This window comes from Ctenopharyngodon idella, chromosome 17 (genome assembly GCF_019924925.1).
Source record: "Ctenopharyngodon idella isolate HZGC_01 chromosome 17, HZGC01, whole genome shotgun sequence".
In the NCBI taxonomy this organism is placed as follows: domain Eukaryota; kingdom Metazoa; phylum Chordata; class Actinopteri; order Cypriniformes; family Xenocyprididae; genus Ctenopharyngodon; species Ctenopharyngodon idella.
The window spans coordinates 5844366-5866104 of record NC_067236.1 but is presented as its reverse complement, the minus strand read 5'-3'; the positions used below and the strand labels follow the sequence as shown (position 1 = coordinate 5866104).

Sequence of the window (21739 nt, the reverse complement as noted above, 5' to 3'; positions counted from 1 at the left end):
AGTAAAACTGAAAATTTTGTTCTCTAAGTTATATTATTAACCTTACTTTCATGTTATAAGTTAAACAGATGTTACATTTTGGAAATTGTTTTTGTGTTCACTGAGATATTGTTTAAAATGTTACTTTTCAAAGGGGGTGTACTCATTTACGCTGAGCACTGTAGTTTTTAAGATCACCAGTTTGGCCTATCTGTTAACATTAGCTAATGCACTGTGAACTAGCATGAACATGGAGAACTCTATTAGCAATAACAAAGGTTAATAATTTCTGTAAAAAAACTTTGACCATTGCTAGTTTATGTTAGTTAATGAATAAACTAATGTTAACAAATGAGACCTGAGAAGGTGCAGTTTAATGTATTTCTGTAACAAAGTGACATATCATATAAAATCATTTAAAGTCTCCCATAACTTTTGTCCAATGAGTTTCCCTGACATTTCCAGTCCTTCCTGATCAAAATGTAAAAACATTTTAAAGTAATTGCACTCACAAATAGTAATTTCTAGTCTAATAGTTGATCATAACTACAAGTCATTCACTATAGACATTTCCATGACTTTTTTTTTTATCAATTTCCATAAAGGTAAAACAAATGTATGCGGTGGTGTTTGAAGTGTAGCTAACATTTTATTGGCCTTCATTTCATAGGAACAAAACTGCATGCAAATTCAATCCACTTTTAAATGTGGTCTGCAAATAAAATCAAACAGGTATTTTATATTGGCCAAAACAGTCTTTGGTTTGAACAGGTCATATTAAATTTTATACAATTGACTGAGAAATTAACAGAAATACTGTAGTAGTAAACAAGAACAAAAGCCTCGGGAGTCTCTACCAAAACCAGTAATTTACAATTCAGTCATGTAAACAGTACAATCATTGGTTCATTGCTTAGAAATGCAGCCATGATAAAATGTTATCTCATATATTTTTTAAATGTAAATACTAAAGTGACATTGTAGTACTGAAATATTTTTCATGTGAAATGTAAAAAGTGCTTATTTAGTTTGTTTTTGGTCTCTTTTTGGTCCATGAATTCAGTCCATAACAACAGTAAGTGATGCTGTGGGGTAAATTTGGTTATACTTGTACATTTTGTTATACTTCTAACAGATAGAATGTACATATATAATTTCTATCTCTTTCTAACATATACTGTTCTACCAACAGTAAAATATAGTATAACCTATTTGAAAATTTTTTTTATTTTCTTTTTTGCCAGTTGTTGCTCAGTGTCAGTGACCTGGCCTTTGTGAGTTGTATTGTTTGTTTATCTTCATGAATAGTTCATTTTACACACAGTCTCTTGGTCACAACCCTCCAGCAGAGCACGGTAGCGTTTCTTCACATCCTCATACATAGGGACGGGGTCGGTAAATCCAGGCAAGGTCAAAGATTTCTCATTGAGTCGCACACCTATTCTGATCCCCTCCGAGCATTTATACAGCACTACCAGTAGATTGGCAGCATATGGCACAATGTGCCCACTGCGAAATGTTCTACTCTGTTGGGTTGCAAAGTTAGTTGATTTGAGAGGGGTTTCATCCTTGAAGAGATCCAGCAGGGTGAGGAGGGGTATCAGCGTCTCAGCATGTCCAACCTGCACTGTTACAGCCTCCAATACATTACCATCCGAGCTGAGAGAGAGAAAGACGACAAAAAATTAAAACAGAATTAAAGGGTTAGTTCACCCAAAAATTAGATTTCTGTCATTAATTACTCACCCTCATGTCGTCCCAAACCCGTGACTACAGTGGTTCAACCTTTTTGCGCACAAAAGTATTCTTGTCGCTTTACAACATTAAGGTTGAACCACTGTAGTCACATGGACTATTTTAATGATGTTTTTACTACTTTTCTGGACCCTGAATGACGATAATTAAGTTGCTCTCTATGGGAGATAAAAAACCTCTTGGATTTTATCAATAATATCTTCATTTGTGTTCCAAAGATGAACGAAGGTCTTAAGGGTTTGGAACGACATCAGGGTGAGTAATTAATGACAGAAATTTCATTTTTGGGTGAACTAACCCTTTAAACAGAGAAAAGACAGAACACATTTTAACCACTGTACTAGGTTAAAATTTCTAGGATTGTTATGTTGGAGAATAAACTGACCATAATTGGATTCAATATAATTCACCAAAAATCACTATGAAAAACAAAACAAAACAAAAAAAATCTGATAAAAACAGTAAACCTTTACTATTAATAGATCTCATACATTACAAAAAATAAACATTGGAAAATATATTTTAAACCATTTAATCATTTTTGTTTACATAATATTATTAACAGAATTGTAACTTTTTAAATATTTTTAAACACTTAACAAATGTGTTAAAAAACAGGGTGCTAGCAACAGCAAGATCATGGGTTCGATCCCCAGTGAACTGAACATGGATGAACTGATAAAAAAAAGTATGCCTTCACTGTGCAAGTTTATTTGAATAAAAAGCATCTACTGAAAGCACATTTGTAAATACCCTCAGAGAATAGTTGAGAAACTGACATAAAACACATAAAAAATGTTTTTAATTTGGGTATGTGCAGCTCCCATTAGCCGTGTAAGTATGCGGGTCAAATTCACCCGCTAACATCATAATTGCATAAGAAGTGTTGTATGCACATTCCACAACAAATCAATGTGTCGACACTTCACAGGCATGTTAAGGACCCTAAATACAAAAATTCAAGCAGAAAATGTCTCCGTTACATATGTAACCCTCGCTCCCTGAAGGAGGGAACGGAGACGTACGTCAGAAGTGAACCGATGAATTGGGATATCGCTAGAGAGCCCTATCACCATTGAGTGTAACTAAACGAGCCAATGGAATTGGTGTGCGATATTTGCATAACGCGGAGTAGACAACTTGAGTCTGCACTACAGCGAAGGCACAGGAACTGTGGCGACGGGATGTACGTCTCCGTTCCCTCCTTCAGGGAACGAGGGTTACATATGTAACCGAGACGTTCCCTTTCAGTCGGTCACGTACAACGTACGTCAGAAGTGAACCGACGAATTGGGATCCCAAATAAAACGCCACAGTTACTGACCCCTTCCAGCGCCCAGCATAAGCTCCAGCCACCCAGTGCACCTTGGGGCGAAGAAGGGGGCAGGCTTACACTGAGAGAGTCTACTGCTGTTCCGCATGACCCGTTCAGTAATACTTAGACAACACTGGGAAAGCGAACCCATAGGGGATGTTGCGGAAGCCACAACCTACCAGAGGGGGAGGTATTACGTGGAAATACACATAAGGACTGGCCGTGGGCAGTGCGCATATGGAGTTCCTGGGATGGCTCTAGCCTGGCACAGGGGGAGACACATCTGACAGGAACGGCAGAGCGGGCTCTGCCAAGGGAAAGACACGGGCTCACCGTAGGGAGTTAACCATGGACAATACACATATGGGACCGCTTACGTAAAGGGGTCACAACATATGGCACCCAGGCAAACATCAACGTCAGTGATGGACATTTAGCCTAGCATCAGACACTCCGCAATGTCCGAGCCGCAGGGGGTGGCAGAGGAACTCAACAGGGTTTGCCAGAGGGGGAACCCGCTGGAGCAATAGATGCACGTAGCCGGTCCAAGGGGTGGGAATGGCATAGCAAGCCGACACTAGAACGGGTCCTTCACGTTACCGGCTCCTGGAAGCAAGTACACGGGAAGATACCGGTTCTACATGAAGACTACAGAATCTAGCGAAGGTGTTGGGTGTCGCCCAGCCCGCAGCTCTAAATGTATCTGTCAGCGAGGCGCCATGCGCCAGCGCCCAGGAAGAAGCAACTCCTCTAGTGGAGTGAGCTCTTAACCCGAGCGGGCAAGGCACGCCTTGGTACTGATAAGCCAAGGCGGTGGCATCCACTATCCAGTGGGCCATCCTCTGCTTGGAGACAGCCTTTCCCTTCTGCTGGTCTCCGTAACAGACGAAGAGCTGAGCTAAGGTCCTAAAGCTTCGCATTCTGTCCACGTACAGGCGCAGAGCGCGGACGGGACAGAGCAAAGCCAGGGCTGGGTCTGCCTCCTCCGAGGGCAACACTTGCAGGTTCACTACCTGATCTCTGAAGGGAGTGGTAGGAACCTTGGGCACATATCCAGACCGGGGTCTCAGGATAACGTGAGAGTCACCCCCCCCGAACTCCAGGCACGATTCATCAACCAAAAATACGTGCAGGTCCCCTACCCTCTTAACCGAGGCCAATGCAACCAGGAGGACGGTCTTAAGGGACAGTACTTTTAACTCAACTGACTGCAAAGGCTCGAAGGGAGGTCCCCAGAGAAATGTAAGTACCAGGGACAGGTCCCAGGGCGAGGTGGATTCAGTCTCCTCGTCCCCCTCAGGAACCTGACGATCAGGTCATGCTTCCCCAAAGACTTACCATCAACTGCATCGTGATGTGCGGCAATAGCAGCAACATACACCTTGAGGGTGGAGGGAGATAGCCTTCGCTCCAAGTCCTCTTGCAGGAAGGAAAGCACTGACCTGATTGAACATGTTCGGGGGTCCTCTCGGTGAGAGGAACATCATTCGAGGAACAGGTTCCACTTCAGGGCATAGAGGTTCCTCGTAGAAGGAGCTCTAGTGGAAGTGATGGTGTCTACAACCGACTGGGGTAGATCACTTAGAACCTCCGCGTCCTGTCCAGGGACCAGACACAGAGTCTTTAGAGGTTCGGACGCGGGTGCCACAGGGTGCCCCGTCTCTGAGTCAGGAGGTCCTTCCTCAGAGGAATGGGCCAAGGAGGTGCTGTTGCGAGGAGCATCAGTTCCGGAAACCAGGTCCTAGTGGGCCAATACGGAGCCACTAGCAAGACCTGCTCCTCGTCCTCCCTGACTTTGCACAGTAGCTGTGCGAGTAGGCTCACTGGGGGAAACACATACTTGCGTAGGCCCCAGGGCCAGCTGTGTGCCAGTACATCCGTGCGGCTGCGGATGCCATATGCCCCAGGAGCCTCTGAAACAATTTCAGTGGGGCCACTGTCCTGCGCTTGAGGGAGCACAGGCAGTTCAACACTGACTGGACACGCTCCTCTGTGAGGCACGCTGTCCGGGCGACCGAGTCCCGTTCCATACCGAGATAAGAGATCCTCAGCCCAGGGGCAGGTTTGCTCTTGTCCCAGTTGACCCGAAGACCCAACCGGCTGAGGTGAGCTAACACCATGTCCCTGTGTTCGCACTGGCCAATATGAGCCAGTCGTCGAGGTAGTTGAGGATGCGAACGCCCTGTTCCTTGAGGGGAGCAATGGCAAAGGTAAGCAATGGTAAAGACGCGGGGTGACAGGGACAGCCCGAAGGGATGACGGAATGACATCTTGAAAAAGACGCAGTGTCCGTCTGTGAAGCTCTTTTAGAAGGGGCCCAAAATCCCAAATCGCAAACCAACCGGCAGAAACAGCTTGCTGTGATAACAGCAGTTGAGAGCTCTGTTTAGCTTGTGGCTTCACTGTAGGGTGCCTTAAAACCAGCACAGACTCACAAAGGCTCTTCAGAGGCTTGAATAGCACACTCAAGAAGTCTAGGCAGGAACACACACAAGTTAGCTCCGAAGCAAAAGACAGAGTGCGACTGCATCTGCTTCCGTATTTATACCCGCCTCGCGGGGGCAGTGCACGTTATGCAAATATCGCACGCCGATTCCATTGGCTCGTTTAGTTACACTCAAAGGTGATAAGTCTCTCTAGCAATATCCCAATTCGTCGGTTCACTTCTGACGTACGTTGAACATGACCGACTGAAAGGGAACAATAATTTATCCAGTATTTCAGACAACTCAAAAAAACTAAAATGCATCAAATTAACCTGCATCCAAATACAATAGTTAATTCTGCCACTAAAAATAATGCAATATAATACTCTACATAATCTATCTTAAAAATAGTCCTGAATGCACGTCCTTCAAGTTTAATTACGAGTTATCTCACATTGCCCTTTCATTACAAAGCCCAACCTACTTGAATTACAAAATGGTTGGGATTTTTAGACAGCATGAGAGTATGACTAGGTACTTATACGTCACTGTGGGTTTGTCCCTTCCTACTCTTTGCTACCACTGATTGTAGAGGAGTGCTTCACAGCCTTTGAACACGAACAAAGGTGATCTTTGAAAAGAAAAAAAATGGAAAAATATATATACACATATATCCACGTCGATGTCCTAATACTGAGAACAATGACAAACACAAAAGTGAATGTGAACAGGGAGTTCACTACTAAAACCCAACTTACTGCAGGAGAGAACCAGCAATAAATACCACCTGCTATGCAATCATTCATTAAAACACACTGATCTTAAATGGGAATGTGCAGGGATTTCTAAATATGTACATCAAAGTCATCACTTCATAAACGCGGAAGAGAGAGAGAGCCAATTAAAAGCAGAGGTGTGAAAAAAAAAAACTTTCACTGCAAATAGGCTGATCAATTGGCAAATGGAGGAAGATTTGTCAGTGATTATGTCAGTACAAAGTAATATTATGAGGAGTTTTAGGGAGTGTTTACACAGAACACGTTTTTGCATTCCACGTTTGCGGAATGAGCATGACACAGCATTTTAAAATGTGACGCCAAGTTAAACGTAGTTTATCTTTTAGAAAATGCATCTCTTGACCTCTTGCATTTTTTTCATTCCACTGCCAATATTAAAATGCAAAAGCATACTCTGTATGAATCACCACTTAAATGTACTTTGAGAATTCTGACTGTTTAAAAACTGGTTAACAATTGAGGGTAATTTTTTCTGTTGTCTAACACAATATAACATATGACTGTTTTTAAGTTTTCCTTTTACAAAAACTGCTCCAAATAAAATGATGTAAACTATAAACCTAAAGACTTTAGGACTGGTAAATTGCTTGGTTGGCAAGAACATCGTGTCTCAGATGGGCCTCTTTTAGGGATGCTCCGATCCGCCTTTTTCGCTTCTGGTACCGATTCCTATGCCTGGGATTCAGTATCGGCCGATACCGATCCGATATTCAAGTAATAATAAAAAAAGTGCTAAATTACCTACTAATAAACTGTATGCCTCACTGTGTGGAAGAAACTGGGATCATTCTTTGTGCAAGGCATTAGGCTTGACTTAAACATTACTTTCCTAACTTTGTAAAACAAAATAACAAACAGACATTTTTTAATTATTTATTAAAAAATTGTGCATCAGTGCAACAACTGTAGATAAACCAATAGCTTTACTAGCTTTGTAGACATTCAAAATAAACAGAGTCCAGCTGACTTGTGGCTTGTTTTTCATGAATGTTTGTGTCATACATGACATAAACTAAATATATTTATAGATAAATATATACTATAAAATTAAAAGACATTTCTTTTAAATTTATAGCAGTTTTTTTTAATGAGGCAGCAAGATATGATATATAGGACAGAGCAAAAAATGCTATTAACAATCTTTCATTGCGCAGAAGTATTATAATATGAACGGCTCCCAAAAATAGTCAAGACAACGCATTACTTTAAGTTCAAATTTAAACTTAAAGTAATGCATTGTCTTGACTATTTGTGAGTTGAAACAAAGATTATCTTCTAGTTGAGTTAACTTATGATTAGTTGAGTTAACTCACATTTTTAAGGCAGCAGGTGAACTTTCTTTTCTAAGTTTAACCAGCTGAAAATGTTTTACAGTTTGAATGCTGAATTGAGAATGACTGACAGCCGCAGCGGAGGGAGGCATTTACGTGAACTTTAATTTAATGACTTAAATATTTATCTGTACCTCAAATTAAACTATGGAATGGCTTCATAACACTTGGAATATAGTGCACGAAAACTTTATGGTGCTTTTTAATGTTTTTGTGCCTTTTGTGGGGCTTAACAATAACACAGAATAGTGCATGCACAATATTGGATTTGGATCGGTCCCATCCGGCCGATATCCGATCCAGCAAAAATGGCAGTATCGGAGCCGATACCCGATCTGATTAACGGGTCGGTGCATCCCTAGCCTGATTGGTCAAACATTTGTAGAGTTATAGAATATTATAAAAAACATTTGTAGAACATTTGTAAGATGCACTCAATTGATGTAATGTTGCAACATCCTTCTGACATCAAGCAGTGGGTTTCTAAATAACAGGTACCCTGGAAAATGACAGATGCTTAGGCTTTTCTCACACATGGTAACCAAAACACAACATTGCCAGGGTTCAGCAGAACTATCTGAAACCACTTCTTTAGCATTAAAAACAGATCTTAAAATGACTACGACAAAAATCAAAGTTATTATACAACACCTGTCTGAATATTACAGCCTAGAGAATTTAGTTCTGTCAGGGACATTCATATCTGTCTACAATATTGAGTATAATCATCTGATTTGCTTTTTTGATATTACCTACTTTTGCATTTGCTTAGTTATGACCATCAAAAACAGAAAAGAAAAAAAAACAGCCTGATTATCGAGAAGCGAATGAAAAACCTGTTTGGTTGGATTTTTGGAAATGTAAAAAAAAAAAAAGGTTGATTTAAAAAAAAAAATCATTACTCACTGACAAGTTGTATGACCTTGTATGACTGTCTTTTTCCTTCAAACACTAAAGAAGTTTAGTGTAATGTTCAAGCTGCTCTTTTTAATTAAAACTTTTATTCAGCAAGAATGCATTAAACTCATCAACTACAAATAAATAAATGCTGTCCTTTTGAACTTTCTATTCTTCAACACTTAAAATTCAACAATATTGTTGAACGCTGTTGTATAAGAACTGAACTGAGCTGGACGATGGACTTTTTTTTTTTGCAAAACTACTTTATAGATGAAATTTAATAACTGATGATCTTTACAATGGAACGGAATCAACAGTGAACTGACTTCAACTGAACAACAGCCGAAATGCATTATTTTCCTGTTATCACCAAAATTGCTTTGAAACAATCTGTACAGTATAAAGCGCTATATAAATAAAGGTGACTTGACTTGATCAAAGAATCTAGAAAAAAGTGTTTTCTGGCACGGGGACTGGGCGGGCAAAACATCCATAGAACTGCATTACAGGCCTGTCCATTTTCCATCTCAAAAGAAAAAAAAACTAACATACGTGAATAAAATGCAAGTTTTGGGCACCCATGATCTATATCCAGCACCTGCTGCAGTATTTCAATCACTAAAAACAGCGAAACGTTCTAAAACACCTAACGTGAAAAACACCTAAAGTGACTTAATGTATTAAATAAGTGATAATGAAAGAACAAATTTAGTATACACCTTATTGATGATGAATACTATATATAGGCGAGATGAGCCCAGAACACAATGTGTTAAATGGTTGTGTTTTCTATGGAAAAACGCTTAAAGAGAAACTGTGTGTTTTGTTTATATTCTGGGTTCATCTGCTTGCCTGTCCTTCTTGTTCAATGCTATCTCAAAATTCTGGCCAGTTGGCAATACCTAGAATATCATAATCAACTGCAGGCGGTAGATTCTTTTCCTATTTAGCTCCCAAACTTTGGAACAGACTTCCTAGCATTGTTCAGGAGGCAGACACACTCTGTCAGTTTAAATCTAGACTAAAAACACATCTCTTTAACCTGGCATACACACAAACGCAATCACATTTCTCCCTTTGGATTGTAAGGCTGCATGAATTTGGTCAACTGGAACTGGGAACATTTCCCATAACATCCGATGTACTTGTTACATCATAAGAGGAATGTTATCTACGCTAATATTAGTCTCTCTGTCTCATCCTTATCCCGAGGTTACCTTAGTCAGATGGATCCGGTCTGTATCTAGTTGGTGAACCTGCACCTAGAGATGACCACAAAAGCCCTGAATGTCTGCAGAGACCATTACAACTAGACAAGCCCTAGAGACGGTTTCCCCTGTCAAGACCTTGTCAACCCAACAGCCATCGACACAGATCTTCAGCCAAGACCACGAGAACCAAACAAATACAGACCCTATGGTGAGCTTCAACTCCTCCTCCCAGCATATGCCGACGTGAAGGAACAGGATGAAATATTCTGAATGGTATCAATCAATTCTGACTTGTGACGCAGCCTGGTTCAAACCATGTTCGTTCATTTAGCCAGACTGAACTGGTTGCTTCCGAGGTTTTCTTCTAAATTCTGTCAACTGATGGATTTTGGGTTCCTTGCCACTGTTGTATTTGGCTTGATTAGTTGGGGACACTTAGTATTCAACAATATTATTGATTTGACTGCACTGACGCTATCGGATGAGAACTGAGCTGAGCTGGATGATGACATCACTGTTTCATCTCCAGACCTGCTTTATAGCTGAATTGAACATCATCATTTCATAACTGATGAACTTTACAGAGTCATTAAACTGAACAGAATTGACTTCAGCTGAACAATGACACTAGCCTTTTTAGAGCCGCTTTACAGCAAAATTGAATTCTGTTAGCATAATTTATTACAATTATTATCTGTATTATATAAACGCTATATAAATCAAGGTGACTTGACTTGATCTGCCTGTCAGAAGCTCTAGATGGCGCATGCTGATAGGTCCTTAAAGGATTAACACACTTTAAAATGAAAATTACCCCAAGCTTTACTCACCCTCAAGCCATTCTAGGTGTATATGACTTTCTTCTTTCTGACGAACACAGTCGGAGTTATGTTAATAAATATCCTGACGCATCCAACCTTTATAAAAGTAGGAAACGAGTTTGAAGCTCAAAAAAGTGCATCAATCCATCAAAAACATACTCCACATGGCTCCAGGGGGTTAATAAAGGCCTTCTGAAGCAAAGCGATGTGTTTGTGTAAGAAAAATATCCACATTTAACAAGTTATAAATTCAAATATCTAGCTTCCCCTAGAACGCCTTCCGTATTCAACTTACGAAGAAAGTGTAAAACTCTTGCAGTTCAAAAGGCTTACGCAACGTCCGACGCCTTCCCTATTCAAATTACGGAAAACGTCTAACTGACGCGACGTCCATCTTCCTAAGCTGAATATGGAAGGCGGTGGACGTTGCGTAAGCTTGAGACTGTCCTCCATCAAAAAACGACCCTATAGGTCGTTTTTCAAGCACCTTTTTATGACCTATATTTACGTTTTAAAGTCATGCGCCCTCTAGCTGGCGTAAAAATAATGACAGTGTCGTGTTACATCTGTCGTAATGAAATGACGTATGACTGTTGTCACCAATCAAAATGCGTGTCCATTTAAATGCAACGTGTGGAGTTTTTACACCATTTCTCCTATTTCCATTTAGCAAAACTAATTTTTTTAATAACAATTACACCCACCCCATCCCTAAACCTACCCTTAATGATTTATAGTGCATATACCCTTCATGAGCACATGCGTTCCCTGGGATTGAACCCACGATCGCATGATTGCATATTGTTATTGCAATGCTCTGCCAATTGAGCTACACGAAATCCGAAATATGACGCAGATAAAAGGGAACAATGCATTCAAACGAAAGTGTCCTGTTGTCGAGAGGGGCGCATCTTTAGCAAACGCTCCTATGGGTCGTATTTCATGAATTAAATTAAAAGCTTCCTGTTGTCGATAGGGGCGCCACTTTAGGAAACGCTCCAATGGGTCGTATTTCAGGGAAGTGACAAACGACCTATATGGTCGTATTGGTTGGAGAACATGTTGGTAAGCTTGGATGCGTCAGGATATTTATTAATATAACTCCGATTGTGTCATATACACCTAGGATGGCTTGAGGGTGAGAAAAGCTTGGGGTAATTTTCAATTTAAAGTGAACTAATCCTTTAACTCAATCTGCTTGCAATCACCTTTCTCTATATGCCTCAGCTGATTGGCTACTTATAACGCTGGAACCAATGAGCTTCCTGCTCAAACTTCAGATACTTGGTCAGCGTTTTCTGTAACAATTGCTCTGACTTGACTTGATCGGTAATATTTCACAATATTACTGTTTTTACTGTTTGTTACTATTACTGTTTTGTTTTCTCAAATAAATGTAGACTTGGTGAGTATAGGAGTCTTCTTTCAAAAAACAAAAACAAAAAACCAAAAACCTACCCAACTCCAATCTTTTGAATAGTTGTGTAATTATGAACCATACGGTAGCTTTGTGTGAAATACAGAGTGAAATTTACAGTGAGGCATACATTCAGAAGCATTTCATCAAATAAATTTCATAAATATAAATAATTATCCACATTCTTTATAGGGACAACAGCAGTCAAGACATTCTGTTTGGAACAACAGGAGGGTGAGTAAATGATGGCTTTTTTCATTCAAACAGCAGAGCAATGTCAAAGACATGGGTTTGGTTCCTAGAGAATGGTTTGGATAAACACGTCTGCCAAATGCATATGTGTAAATGTAAGGACACATATCCTTATTTGTGGATACCCTCAGCCATGTAAATTTATGACATACATCCCCCACACCCAAGTTTGCTTAACTTTCAGTATGACATTTAAACACAAAAAAGGATGTGTAACAGACCAAAGAGAATGAACAGGGGGATTGCTGAGTATTACACAAGAGAATTATATCACTCTAGTTCCTGTTCAGATGTTGTGTATTCTGTGTAATGTGTTGTGTGGGGCTCTGTGTGTGAAGTGGGCAGTGGGTGTGAAACGTATTTTTATTATTATGCTAGTTAGGCTATAAATTTAACTAGAAACACAGATTTTATGCATGCTCAACTGCTCTCAAGTAGCAATATTACTGGTTAGGCAAACACTCGCTCTCTGGCTACGATCACACATTGTATTTGGGGTAGGCAACAATGTTTACTAAGAGGTTTGACGCTCAGTATCAGACAGGAACGGATCAAACAATGGGCAGGTAACCAAAGTCAAAGTCAATGTCCTTCTCATGACAGGCTTGAATAATGCCTGGAACCAGAGTGACAGATAATATCATCGTCTCTGTTCTCTCAGGTTACATCATGAGTTTTTTTTTCTTCTTCCTTCTCATCTCAGACACTTTTTCGATCACACATTGCCCAATTTTTCTGCTATTTTTTTTTTTCAAGTTTGGGGTTAGTAAGAGGGGTTTTTTTTTAAAGAAATGAATACTTTTATTGAGCAAGGGCACATTAAATTGATCAAAAGTGACATGAAAGTCATTTATAATGTTACAAAAGATTTCTTTTTCAAATAAATGCTTTCTGTTCATTAAAGTATCCTCATGGTATCACGGTTTCCACAAAAAAACAAATAACAACAGAACGGTTTTAAAATATTAAAATAGAACACCGTTTTAAATTAAATTGCAATAATGTGTCACAGTATTGCTGTTTTTACTGTATTTTTGTCAAATAAATGCAGCCTTAATGAGCATGAGACATAGGTAGACTAATTGTCTACTGTGATTTTGTTCATACAGCACATCAGTTGAACTCATTCTCAATTTCCTTAAAAAGTCACTTCAATTATAAAATGTGGGTTTCATTCAATGTTTTTCATAAATGAACCATGTAAGAACAAAACCAAATTTGTCACTTTTACAACCGTTTCTCTCAAAAACAGAAAGAAATGTGTAATCAGCTTTTTCTCTTTTGCTCATTTCAATTGGATTCTTAAAAATAAAATACACAGAAGTAAACAAAAGGGTGAAACTGATGTTGAGTAAGGCTGTCACCTTCACAGCTAAACTTAAACACAACTAGCTAAGAAAACAAAGTCTTTCCCAGGGCCGTCTATTTGTACCTGCTGAACTTATTCAATTTCGTCTCAGCCATAATAACTGATACCGCTGTGAAAGCAGGTACCAGATACTTTATTCTTTTTAAGAAATGAGAGCTGTTCCCCGGCTCTTTTGTGGGAATAAAACTTCAAAAGTATTTTTTTCCACCAAGGCCATTTGTGAAACAAAAGTAAAAGGTTTTAAAAGATTAGATCACTTCAGAATTCAAATTCCCTGATAATTTACTCACCCCCATGTCATCCAAGATGTTTGTCTTTCTTTCTTCAGTCGAAAAGAAATTATGGTTTTTGAGGAAAACATTCCAGGACTTTTCTCATTATAGTGGGTTGAAGGTCCAAATTGCAGTTTCAATGCAGCTTCAAAGGGCTCTACACGATCCCAGAGGAGGAATATTTAGTAAAACGATCTGTCATTTTCAAAAAAATAGATAAAATAAAAATCTATATACTTTTTAACCACAAATGCTCATCTTGCACTAGCTCTGCGATGCGCCACGCATTACGTAATCATGTTGGAATGGTCACGCATGATGTAGGCGGAAGTACCGCGGTAGGGCGAAAAACTCCATCTCATTTTCTCCTCCAACTTCAAAATCGTCCGACATCGCTGTTTTACCTTTTTTTGTAAATGCCGTTTGACTTAACATTTGCAAGCACTTGCTCGGTACTTCTGCCTACGTCACGCGTGACCTTTCCAACATGATTAGAAAACAGCCGATCGTTTCGCTAGACAAGACTCTTATTCCTCAGCTGGGATCATGTAGAGCTCTTTGAAGCTGCAATGAAACTGCAATTTGGACCTTTAAGCCATTGGTAGCCATTTAAGTCCACTATATGGAGAAAAATCCTGGAATGTTTTCCTCAAAAACCTTAATTTCTTTCCGACTGAAGAAAGAAATACAAACATCTTGGATGACATGGGGGTGAGTAAATTATCAGGAACTTTGAAGTCTGAAGTTAACTAATCCTTTAACTTAAAGGATTATTTTAACATTAAAATGAAAACTACCCCATGATTTACTTACCCTCAAGCCAAGAGTTATATTAATAATCACTCTGATTCTCCCAAGCTTTATAATGGTAGTGCACAGAAACCACCTGTTTGAAACTCAAAAAGTGCATCCATCCATCACAAATGTACTCCACACGGCTCCGGGGAGTTAATAAAGGCCTTCTGAAGTGAAGCGATGCGTTTGTATAAGAAAAATTTAACACGCATTTAACACGTTATAAAGTAAAATATCTAGCTTCCGCCAGACCGCCTTTCGTATTCAACTCAGAAAGAAAGTGTAAATATAACGTCAGTAACGCTTTTTTCGTAAGTTGAATACGGAAGGCGGTCTGGCGAAAGCTAGTTATTTTACTTTATAACGTGTTAAATATGGATGTTTTTCTTACACAAACGCATCACTTTGCTTTCAGAAGGCCTTTATTAACCCTCTGGAGCCGCGTGGAGTACATTTATGATGGATGGATCCACTTTTTGAGTTTCAAACAGGTGGTTTCCGTGCACTGCCATTATAAAGCTTAGAAGCATCAGAGTGATTGTTAATATAACTTCGATTGTATTCATCTGAAAGATGAACGTCATATAAACCAAGGATGGCTTAAGGGGGAGTAAATCATGGGGTAATTTTCATTTTAAAGTGAACTAATCCTTTAAGAAACACCAGCACAATGGCAAATAAATGTAGATGGATTTTTGAATCAAGTTGAGATAGCATAAATTCTTTCATATATGCATTATATAAAAAGACATGTCACAGTTTTCTTACTTGATTTGGGATACAACTTGGTCAAGACGATGGAAGAGATCATGGAAGAGAATGCAGCTGGACTTGCTGTTGATATCATGTCCATAGCTTCGCTTCCAGTACTGTTTCAGGTCACCAGTGTACTCCATCACCTTAAGAGACACAACACAGTGCCTTCAAACATCTTCAGGAACATATAAACTCTTATCAGTATGCAGTAACATTCAGACATATATTGTTGTCATTAGACTAACATTCTGAATATAAAATCCACATTGACATAAGCTGCATTTTAAAACATACACTACCATTCAAAAGCTTGGGGTTGGTAAGATTTTTTAAATGTTTTTGAAAAGGCTCTTATGCTCACCAAGGCTACATTTATTTATTTATTTATTTATTTTAAGAAATGAATACTTTTACATTAAATTGATCAAATGTGACATGAAAGTCATTTATAATGTTACAAAAGCTTTCAATTTCAAATAAATGCTGTTCTTTTGAACTTTCTGTTCATCAAAGAATCCTTGCGGTATCAGGGTTTCCACAAAATTATATTAGCAACAGAAGTGTTTTCTGCATCGATAATAGTAATAAATGTTTCTTGAGCAGCAAATCAGCATATTAGAATTATTTGACACTGAAGACTTGAGAAATGGCTGCTGAAAATTTAAAAGTAGTTTTGCCATCATAGGAATAAATTGCATTTTTAAATATATTAAAAACTATACAAGGCTACATTAATTCACTCAAAAATACAGCAATACTATTTTTGTATTTTTTAGAAATAGAATTTTTTGTAACAATGTAAAAGTCTTTACTATTAATTTTGACAAATTTAGCCATAGGCATATGTATATAAAGGGCCTTTAACCTGAATTTAATGACAGTACAGATTTTATTTGTTTAATTTTCCATGGGAGGAAGAAATACTCCTGATATGCTTAAATATAACCTACTAGGTGCTAAGAGAAGCAAATAAGGGCAAACAGGAAAAACTGCTCTGTTCCAGTACCTGTGCATCAACCTCGTCAAACAACTGGCACCAGGGTGAGTTCACTTTGCGGATAGTAAACTCGTATGCACACAGGTAGAATGCTCCTTCCACTGAATCTACAAAGTAAAATAAATATTAAGATAATGTGTCATTTTCTAAAGCATTAGACAGCAGGCCAAATTAGACAGTACACTGTACATATCTTTGTAAAAATAAATAAATAAAACTCGGTAAAATCTTTGATAAAAGCATGTGCCGGTGTATATGGCAATCTGAAATTTTGCACTTTCTTCCTTTATGGGGGGGGGGGCCAAGAAAAACGATCAACAGTGCCATCTAATGGTCGTGCTAAAGACTGCAGTAAGCAACACTGTTCAACGTTCTTTCCCTCTCTCACCATATCTCTCACTCTCTGTTAGTGCAGTGATCTGAGTAACTCTGCTTCATCAACTTTGGTAGTTTTCTTCCAAACACTTCCCATCGTTCTTCTGTTCTCCAGAGAAAAAGCTGTAACAAGCGTGCCCTGTCATCTATAGAATTTAACTATACCATTTCAAATGGACACTCTGTGCTTCAATATAGTTTTTTCGCCGCTAGGGGTCGCTAAAATCTTCAAAACAATAACAAAGGCGTAGATTGATGACGCAGTGAATGAGCGTGTGCTCATGCAACTTGTCGTCATTCCGATGGATCTAATAATGTTTATGGATGAGTGAATGCATTCATGTTTTTAACATGACTGTGGTATAAAGCAGGGCGTGGACGAGATTGCTAATGAGAGAGAGAGAGATATGTCTGTGCCACACACGAGCCATCACGAGGACATTTCATTCTACCGAACTACTCGCAAAGCTGAAATATTGCTTATACAGGTCAGTAATTAAAATTGTGAGGTAACGCATTTCACTTGGTTTCACGTTACACTATCACATTAAACTACATTGAGAGTTGTAATGTTATTCTATGTATTAGTTTGTTGGCTGTATGAGACTAACAGTAAGCTAGATCAACATTAGAATATCATACTGATGATATTCTAACATTTCATCGTGTTGAGCTAACTTATATAACATTGATTAGTCTTGTGTAGCCTACATTTGCTTACCTAATAACGCCGATATTGTTCCTCGTTTTATTTCTCCTTTTGTCCTAAAGTTTGCTTGCCATGGTCCATAATGTTTGAACGAAACAACAACAGCGTGTCGCTAGACTTTACGCAGCCATCCTCGTCTGTTGCCATGGTTACAGGGATAACGCAGATATTGCGTCATTAACAGGCGACAAGTGACAAGGGAGGGATGGGCACTATTTAAAATTGTGAGTTTCTCTGAATTTACAAATTCTTGGAAACATTTAGGATAATGTAAGTACACATCTGAACGAAATATATAAATGTGCAAGTGGTTTTTGGATATTTTAATATAAAAATCTTACATATTGTGCCTTTAAATGATATGGATACTGTCCCATATTTTTTCTACATTTCAAGTGAGAAAAAAAGTGCACATTTAGATAGGAGAAGGTATTTTAACATTATAAACGTACATATTTCAGCCTTTACCAGCAAAGGTGCTGGAATTCAATTGCTTCTCATAAGGTTTATATTCTTTTAAAAAAAAAAAAAATCGTTCTTTTTTTTTTTTTTTTTTCACCAAAATTTGTGAATGTATGCTGAAAATTAGTGATATGGTTGCAATCCATGTCAAATTTTGAACTTTGGAAGCCCAGCCCTGTCAGTCAATTTGAATTATGGACTCACTCCACCAGTTTTGTCCATTGATTTTTGACATTTATAAACCATCTTCAAGAACCTCTAATCCAATTGGATCACTGCAGAGGAAATGTGAAAAGACAAACAACGAGTAGAGTTATTAGGAAAATTATGGTTCTGTCTTTAGGTTCTCATCTAAACACGTTTGACATGCATTCGGGAAGGAAGATCGTGCAGTAATATACACGAAACGTGTGGAAAGTTATGTGGTTGTGGTTACAAGAAGTGTGAAACATTTAGAGCCAAGTGAATTTGAAGCGTGTGTTGTGAAATTGAAACAGCTCTTTCCATAAAACATAACAAAAAATAAAGAGAACATTATCACACTTTTAAACTGCATAATAACATCTTGGACACTGCTTTATTTCAGCACTTCAGCAGAGGCGTGATCATATTATGCAATTACTGACCATCAGTGATGCTAGTGTAAGGGACCTCCAGCCTGTCAGCCATTTTTTCCATTACTCTTTTCATCTCAGGGCCTTCGTTGAAACGTTTCACTTCCTCCAAGGCACTCTTGTTGTTCTCCACTTCCTTCACGAAACGTTCGCACTGGTCAAAATAACGCATCAAAGCGTCGTTCACAGTAGGGTCCAACTCAACTGAAGCAACTGAAACAAAAAGGAAAAAAGAGAGCCTTAGCAGAACTGACATTATGGGTTTATAACCATGGGACTTTGACTCTTAAAACTGGAATTGCAATATGTTACTCTGTAAACTTATTTAATCAAGAAAGTAATATGTGACCCTGGACCATAAAACCAGTCATAAGTCGCACAGGTATATTTGTAGCAATATAGCCAACAATACATAGTATGGGTCAAAATTATCGATTTTTCTTTTATGCCAAAAATCATTAGGATATTAAGTAAAGAACATGTTCCATGAAGATATTTAGTAAATTTACTACCGTAAATATATGAAAAATGTATTTTTGTGAGTGGATATGCATTGCTAAGGACAACTTTAAAGGTGATTTTCTCAATTGCACCCTCAGATTCCAGAAACCATACATCAATGGAAAGTTTATTTATATCATATAATGTATAAATCTCAATTTTAAAAAAAAAAAAAAAACTGACCCTCATGTCTGGTTTTGTGGTCCAGGATCACATATAGATTTCTAATAAAAATAGGTTAGTTTAAAAAAATGTTTTTTTTCCCATTTAGCTACCATTCTCTTTGTGTGTAAATTGTAAGCATATACTATATAGACTATATAGTGTTTAATCAAGGCAACAAACACAACCTATAAGGCACATTGATGAAGGTCCACATGAGCATATTTAAGTGTTTAGATACCCAAAAATCTATTTAAAATTTGTTTGCGCCTCCTTAGGATGTTTTTTAAAAAATAAATTATTTGTGTAATTCAACATTTGGGCATCCATATGACTTTAAAATGATGTGTCATACATAAAACACAGCATGATTGAATAAACATTACCACAGAGCAAAATTTAGGTGATAATAATATCAGTAAGCTTTGTTATATTATATCAATATATCAGGAAAATCAGAGGAGGACAAGACTAAAGCAAAAGTCTCCATTTGTTATTCACTGAATCTCATTGCTGTCAAGGAGAAACAACTAATCATGATAATAAAGAGATCTATTTTTGGTTCTGTATATGAGCATGAAAAAATGAAACAGACGTGTGATAGAATTGTTTGGTTGATTACACCAGATTTGAGCAAGTCTCCATTTTCTCTCCACTTAGAGGTGAAACAAGTGAGCACTATTGAGCACTATCGTGTATGAAGACCCCAAATTATAGTGAAGGCTAACTTAAGCATATGTTCATGCTGGAAAACAATGATTTAACAGTATGGCATGCAGTTGATTCAGTGCTTGCGGTAACTGCAGGGCTGGGTCCTCATGCATTACCTTTTATGCGGAGTCCTGTCATTAGTCCCTCTCTGAAAGCGATGGTACTGTTCACACACCTGTGCTTGGAGCTGGTGGTTAGAATAACGCGTCCTTTACGCAAATTGTCCTTGGTCAGTAAAGAGGGGAACCATCTAATGAGCCTCTGCGCCAGGTACCTGTGATCCTCACGACCCTTGTCCACCAGTCGCCCGTCCATCTCATCCTTGTACCACATCTCCCAATGTGATTTTATCTCTGACAAATAGCTTGAATTGTTGGTCGCATTACGGACGACAAGATCATAAAATTCGCGCATCTTTATAATGTTTTTAGTGGTAGGGAACCTCGTCCCGTGCCGGATTATAGCTGTCAAATGAATTTCGCTGCATGTCGAGGAAGGCAGCTTCACGAGAGAGTTGTTTATGGCCAAAATATCGTCGATTAAGTACGTGTTAACCTCTTCATAGCGACCTTTGGTGCCAAAATACTTGGCAATCGCTGGTATGCTGGTTTTTGTGGATGAGTGGATGCTACAAGAGGACATAAACGCCCAGTAACTTATAATGCAATGAAAAAGAACAAAACATATTGTTGTTACCACTTGTTTGACCATGTTTATGTTTTGCTATGCGTTGCTCGGCGCTTCCTCTCCGTTGAACTTCTCCTAACTGAAAAGTGACTCATTTCAAAAGACTTTCCTCGCAAGCTGGTGTTTACACTGAGGACCTCGAAATGTTGGCCAAATAGTAGCTTTCCCTGTTTTTCTGCTTTCTCTGCATCTATACTGGTAGTGCAGGAACTAACAAATAGTAAAACATATTAAAGCAGGGGTCTCCAAACTCTGTCCTGGATGGCAACTGTCCTGTAGACTTTAGCTCCAACCCCAATTAAACACACCTGAACCAGCTAATCAAGGTCTAATTAGGCATACTAGAAACTTTCAGGCAGGTGCATTGAGGTGGAGCTAAACTCTGCAGGACAGTGGCCCTCCAGGTCCGAGTTTGGATCCCTTAGGATTCCCTCAAGAAATATCAAACTTTTAAAAGTGTTATTTCCATTCCAGTCATGGAAATCCATACATTCATAAAAATCAGAGAAAATTGTATGCTTCTTAACACATTTGAAAAATTCAGGCTACTAAAAAATAAAACTTTTTGTGATGGAAAATTTGTTCCAAAGTGAGTTTTCAACCATTGATGAAGAAAATCGAATGAAATACAAAAACCCAGTAGAAATTCCAGAAATTACTCTCATATATTAATATTCTGCAAGAGTCGGTTTGTGGTAGTAGGTCAAATTATGTTAGTTACTGTGTCATAACTAAATAAATTCTGGTTAATTCACTTTATGTAAACTAACAATTAATTAAGTAAGAACACGTAAACATGAATTGTATGTTTAACCAGCGCAAACCCACCTGAGCATTTTAAAGCATTTTATATTCTAAAATAACATGCCATCAGAAAATGAAGATTTGGGTGCCCTGTGTTTTAACCACATACAACCTCAAGATCCTTATTACAAGTGTCAGAAATTAACTTTTTGTATTAATATTTGGAATTTATTTTTTGGTGACATTTGTACTTTTGTGAAGATATTTTCAGTGATGCTAGTGTAAGGGACCTCCAGCCTGTCAGCCATTTTCTCCATTACTCTTTTCATCTCAGGGCCTTCGTTGAAACATTTCACTTCCTCCAAGGCACTCTTGTTGTTC

At 38.4% G+C, this 21739-nt stretch overlaps 1 protein-coding gene across 1 annotated transcript; it reads right to left on the bottom strand.

The window, feature by feature from the left end:
• Positions 1-608: 608 nt before the first annotated feature.
• minpp1a (multiple inositol-polyphosphate phosphatase 1a) lies at positions 609-20750 on the bottom strand. The gene is made up of 5 exons (XM_051867864.1): positions 20044-20750; positions 18566-18766; positions 16403-16500; positions 15409-15539; positions 609-1638 (listed from the first exon to the last, which is right to left on the bottom strand). Exons 1-5 carry the CDS (start codon positions 20636-20638, stop codon positions 1278-1280), a joined length of 1386 nt encoding a protein of 461 aa, XP_051723824.1. The 5' UTR covers positions 20639-20750; the 3' UTR covers positions 609-1277.
• Positions 20751-21739: the final 989 nt, after the last annotated feature.